General features: G+C 50.8%; 1 protein-coding gene across 1 annotated transcript; it reads right to left on the bottom strand.

Annotated features, from left to right (window-relative positions):
* Nucleotides 1-3,781: 3,781 nt before the first annotated feature.
* Nucleotides 3,782-4,264, bottom strand: LOC118617103 (60S ribosomal protein L21-like). The gene has a single exon (XM_036242711.1). The coding sequence runs from the start codon at nt 4,259-4,261 to the stop codon at nt 3,782-3,784; it is 480 nt and encodes a 159-aa protein (XP_036098604.1). The 5' UTR covers nt 4,262-4,264.
* Between the last annotated feature and the right edge of the window lie 1,780 nt (nt 4,265-6,044).

Genomic DNA, 6,044 nt, shown 5'->3' on the forward strand with positions numbered 1-6,044 from the left:
TATCCCACAAGGATAAGGGGGGACCTACTGTATTTGTTTATATATTTGTCCATCCATTATAGAACGTAAGTTTTCTGAGGGCAGGTCTTTGTTTGTTCATAACTGTATTCCCAGTGCCTAGAATGGGGTCTGGCCCACGGTAAACATTCACTACATACCTGATGAGTGAGTCACTAATAAAATGAACAAATGAATGGGCTGGCTGGGACCCATGCATGGGGGCTGGCGGAGGGCTGATGAAAAAGAGGACTAGAAAGTGAGAAAGGGTCATAGCACAGAAGGCATTTTTTAAGCCTTATAAAGGAGATTTTACTTTATCCTGTAGCATCCAGAAGACCAGTGGGGACTTTAAATGGGGAGTGATGTTCTGGAACGTCACTTGGGGTGCAGGTTGGTGGATGAGTCGGACGGGACCACAGGGCAGGCAGGGAGACCCCTGAAGCTGTGGGTGGTGGAATTCGTGAAGGAGGAGAATGAGACTTGCTGAGAGAGATGCGGGCCTGCGAGGAGGAGGGAGGCTAGCTTAGTGGTTCGGCTTGAGTAACTGGAGGCTGGAAGGACGGCGTTCCCTTTGTTCAACCTCAAGCGAGAGGGCCGAGGAGCGGAACAGACCTGGGGGAGGGTGGTAATGGGAATGTGAGGCATGTGACCTTCGACATGCCTATTCAGCAGGCCCAGGCCTTGCTAAACGACACAAAACTCCCACATATATGATGTTTTCCTCGCCACTGAAATTTTGCATACGCTGTTTCCTGCCTTGGACAGGGTTCCCTCCCTGTCTGTCAAACACTGCATGGTGCAACCCAGAGAACAAGTCAGAAAGAGAACCCTGAGAATATGGATCATTCTTTCCATGTCTGCCTGTGGGCACAGGACTGCTTTCCCCGCCCAGGTGGGTGTAGAAGTCTCCAGACCCAGAGGGGAGTTGTCAGGTAGGCCCCATGGGACAGGATGGTGGCTGGACAGCCTCCAGGCAAGACCAAGGCAGCCACTGCGCCAGCTCCTGTCAGCACCGTTACTTCTCCACGACACTCGAGTGTCCTTCCATGCCTGCTGCCTCTCGTCCCTGCCTGGGCTCTGCTCCCAATCGTGGCCAAAAACAGTGCCCTCTCAGCCTTGTTCTTGTCCTGCCTGCTTCCTCATGCTGACGTCCCTCCCCTACACCAGCCTTCTCCAAAGCTGAGTCAGATCGAAATGATACCCCTCCCCGTGCCACCACTCAGGGGCACGAGACAGAAATCCTGCCGCACTTCCGGCTTGGGGCAAGAATGTGGGTCCTCACTCCAGTTCCCAGGAAACCCTCTCTGGCTGCCATTGGAAATAATGACTGGGAACCAGCCTGGGACCACTGCTTAGCTGCAGGCTGACTCTAGCGGCCGTTAGGGTGGTGACTGGGTGCATCGTTAGCTGCTCTCCTGCTCCCGACTGCTGAGCTGGGAGGTGATTGAATATCACCTCATGCATTAACCATGCCTGGGGACAGGGCTGCCTAGCTTCATTACCCACCCGCCCACCTGCGGCCCACATCCTCGTCACAGGCCATCTGGATTAACACCTTGATTGATTACTGAGGGTTCCATTGAGCGTGGAGTTGCTAACAGCAGTACCTGGTGAGAGGGGGAGGGGCAATGTTGGAGCCAGCCTGTCAGTCTTTGCTGAGGATCCCCTTTTGTGGGACTTGGGCACATCATGCTGGCACATACATCGGAGCCCTCGTTTTATGGGTACATGTCTCATGCTAGGACATTATCTGCCAACCCACCATCTGCTCCAAAATCTATACAAGGGGGCTTTGTCAAAAAGAGTCTGAATTCAGCAGTTTTGATAAATCCTCAGAGAAGACTGTCCCCGGACCATTTCCAAGGGTGGGAAATACCCACACCAATTTGTGAATTACAAAACTCAGCCACAAAATAAAGGGTTGGTAGCTTGCAGAGAATTTGGCACAGCTGGGAAAGAGAACTGCAGGCGACAGATGCCTCCTCTTCCCAAATATCAGTGGGCAAAGAAGAAATGGCAAGCCGCTGGGTTCAAAGCCTTTGGAGGAAGAAGACAATAATTTCTAATTTTGATTTTCGATTGAAGTGCAAAGGGCTGTGGTCTTAATTTCAGCAGGAGGAGAGCAAGAGGAGGGAGGTTAACATTTGCTGAATGCCTGTGTTGTGTCAGAGGTATGTGCCACAATGTGTACAATTTCGTGTACATTTCCTCACTGAGTTTTTCCCACAGCGTTTTGAGGCAGGGACTTCAGCACTCATTTGTCCCCAGACGGAGCAAGTCCAGAGAGGTGATAGAGCGTGCCCACGGCCTCCAGCTTGCACACGACAAAGCGGTGACTAGACCCAAGCTGTCTAATTCTACGCCTACCCTCCCTACTACACCACATGTTCTCACCAGCACATTTCAGGGAAGTGGGAAACCAGAAAGGGTCTTAACTCATAATGAAATCAGATCAAGAAACTGGAGGGCAAGTGTCCCTGAAAAAAATTAGTTTAAATAACTGACATTTTATTAAGGCATCCATCCAGGAGGGAACATAATGGTGCCTGTATACACATTATGTTGAATAAACCGGTTCCTTCAAGTACCATAGTTGCTGTTATTGAACACTCCTACAACCCCTATCGTACTTGAGGGGAATTGGGCGGGGACTAGAAGAGACACACCCCTGGCCAGGTGAAAGGCAGGGCAACTGAAACCTCGCCCCATGGCCTCAGACTCCAAGACCCCGGAGGCCTTCTTGCCGAGATGTGGATGCAGGAAGGGCAGGTGGGAAATGGTGTGGGAGACCTGGTGCCCAGGCTGTTTTAACTCTCACTCTCCATTCCTCCGTTTCAAAGAATTACAACTATTGTGGTTAACATTAGCAATGGCTGTGGCAATGGACTAAATGTCTGTATCCCCCTCAGAATCATAAATTGCAATCCTACCCTCGGTGTGATGGTGTTGGGAGGTGGGTCCTTTGGGAGGTCATAGGTGATAAGGCTGGAGCCCTCGTGCATGGGATCTGTGCCCTCATGAAAGAGGCTCAGAGAGCTCTCTCACCCTCTTCCTGCCCTCTAAGAATACAAGAAGTCTGCAACCTGAAAGAGGGTCCCCACCGGAACCCAACCGTGCTGGCACCCTGATCTCAGACTCCAGCCCCCAGAAATGTGAGAAGTACGTGTCTGTTCTGTGGTGCTCTGTGAGGGCAGCCCCAGCAGACTGAGACGACCAGAGCTGCTCTGAAAGCAGTTCTGCCGCCGTGTTGGGATTTCAGCTCAGTGGTAGAAGGTAGGCCACTCAGTCGCCTGCGGTGGTGAGGGCCCAGGGCAGGGGGGAGGGGTCCAGAGGGCCCCAGAGCCAGAATGTTCGGAGAACAGCGGATGCTGTCTGAAGGCAAAGGTTGAATTTCGGATTTGCCGAAGGAAGAGACTCATGGAGGGAGGACCGGGAAGGCATCTGAGACTCCCCGTCCTGTGCACTGGCCAAGTGCATTGCGAGTGAATAAAGGTCCGGAGGTGTTCAGCACAGAACCTTCTGCAATGATGGAAATGTCCTGTGTCTGTACTGCCCACTGCGGTGGCTACTGGCCACACGTGGCTGATGAACGCTGGAAATGTGGCGAGTGTGACTGAGAAGCTATATTTTTATTGATTTTTAATTAATAGAAGTGTACATTTTTTTTTTTTTTAGAACACCAACTTTTCTTTAATTATTTTTTGGGAGGAAGGGACATCACACTTCTACTCAATTATGAGAAACATTTTTTATCAGTACAGAGGTTTTCTTTTTACACTTATCATGCCATGAGTTCATAGGGAATGGGTTCCAGCAGCTCAGCCTCCTTTCCATTGCTTTTCACAAAATGTGCTTCTCTGGGTGGAGCAGGCTGACGCTTCAGTTGAACCCAGGTACCTTTCTCTTTGGCTTCCTTCTTTTTCTGATCATTTTCCTTCACACGTTTCAGGAAGCTATCTTGGTTCTTAGAGTGCTTAATATGCTCAATGCGCACATTAATTCTCTTGGCATGAATCTTGCCCTTGACTTGTGTGTTCACAACAATGCCCACTGCATGCTGGGTGACATTGTAGACTCTTCCAGTTTTGCCAGGGTAACATTTGTGGGGCATTCCTTTTTGAACAGTGCCCATTCCCTTTATGTCCACAATATCACCTTTCTTATAGATTTGCATGTATGTAGCCAAAGGAACAACTCCATGTTTTCTAAAAGGCCTAGAGAATATATAGTGGGTGCCTCTCTTTCCCTTTGTGTTCGTCATTTTGGTGAATTACTGGAAGATGGAGGTTCCGGCCGAAAAGAGGGAAGAAAATGTACATTTTTAATAGCCGTATGTGACTAGTGGCTCCCAGATTGGCTGGCACGAGCAAGGAAACGAAGCTGAAAGTTCCGGTGGAAGGAATAGGGCTGGGAAAGTCTGGGACAGAGGTTATGCCTACAGGGGTCAGCCTTGGTCAGGACGGCCCCGGGGAGCTCCTCAGCAGCTCTGGGCACCTGAGGCAGGGAGAGGAAGTCCCCAGGAGAGCCCGCCCGAAGAACAGCTTGGCCAGCTCTGCATCTCCAGAAACAGCCCTATTCACTTAGCTTCTGGGACGTGACCAGGTGGACGGGTCCCTGCAAACACCACACTGTGATTTCAAACGTCCTTTTCTGCCATCCTCCCTCCCTCCTTTCCTTTCTTACTCTCTTCCTTTTATAAAAAAAGCTTTGATACAATGAAATGGAATTTATTTATAGATCCTAAATTTTGCCCTGTGGGTCCCATGACCCTAGCAACTGCCTCTCTCAATGTGTCTGTCATCTGCCGAGGCTTGTGATGGCAGTTTAGATCTTCTTAGACCCATGGTGGGGGGGGGGGGGGCAATCTCCAGGCCATCTTTAGAAATCAAGGTGTCCAAATCCCTTATGTTATATGTGGGAAGACAGAAGCTCAGACAGCCGGAGAGGCTCACCCCAGGCCATCCTGTGATTTGGTGGAAGGGAAGGAATTGGAAGCTGTGACACACCCAGGCCCACCTTAGCCCAAAACAACTCATCCTCCTTGCCAAGGAGGAGCCCTCAGTTTTGGTCAGCTTCTCACATGTTTCCACTGTGTCCAGATTCCTCCAAAAGGCATTCTTCACCCTGTCTGCAGAGATGGAACTCAAATGCTTAGAACTTCTCACACAGTCTTCTCTCTTTATTCAACCTCCCAGGCTCCAGGGGAGGTTAGACCAAAGACTCTATTCAGACTCTTCCTTCCTGCAACGCTAGTAATCTAGCCTTCTCAAGCTGCGCTGCGCACGCTAGTCTCCTTGGGCTCTTGCTCAATCTCAGATGCAGACCCAATGGGTCTGGCATGAGACCTGGGACCTGCATTGCTAACAAGGTGATGCTGTGGCTGCTGGTCCATGGACCCCACTTTGAGCAGGGACGCTCTGGACGGATGCTCTGGTCAGAGAGGGCAAGAGTTGAGAGGTCAGGTTCTCTAGAAGCAGAGCCTGAGCCCGCAATCCCTGTAGAAGTAATCTCCAGACACCAGTGAAGGATGGAGGATGGAGGATGAGGCAGGGGAGGAAGCTAAGCACAGAAGCGATTCCATCAAAATCTAACCTCAACCTGACCCCACATGCAGCTCCAGAATGTAAGTGACACCACAAAGTGGTTCCACCCCGAGGCAAGGAAGCCAGGTTTTTGCCCCCAATATCAGTCGTTGGCTGTGGCTGCCCTGGAAGAAGGGCACAAGCTCCCTGGATAGCCCCCCATGTCTCAGGGTCAGTAGTTCCCATTTGGTCAAGGGCAAGTCTCCACAGCGGTGAGCAATCATGAGCCTTCGGCATCCAACATTCACAGCAGCTGGGGTCTCGGCATCCCCACAGTCTGGGGGATCTGGGCAGGCCCCCAGAAATCTACCACAGAGCCTAAACCTCTTCCAGGCCCGCTGCCCCATCCACACTGACTTTCATATCAGAGACTTTTATCTCTGAGAGTGATATGCATGTCCACAGAAAATACAGAAATAGAACTACAGACACAAAACGGTTCACAGTGAGGTCTCAGACTGA

Source organism: Molossus molossus, unplaced genomic scaffold (genome assembly GCF_014108415.1).
Source record: "Molossus molossus isolate mMolMol1 unplaced genomic scaffold, mMolMol1.p scaffold_m16_p_1, whole genome shotgun sequence".
NCBI classification, from domain to species: domain Eukaryota; kingdom Metazoa; phylum Chordata; class Mammalia; order Chiroptera; family Molossidae; genus Molossus; species Molossus molossus.

What these genes read in the sequence shown, in the direction of transcription:
- LOC118617103 (XM_036242711.1), bottom strand. Translation starts at nt 4,261, where the DNA reads ATGACGAACACAAAGGGAAAGAGAGGCACCCACTATATATTCTCTAGG.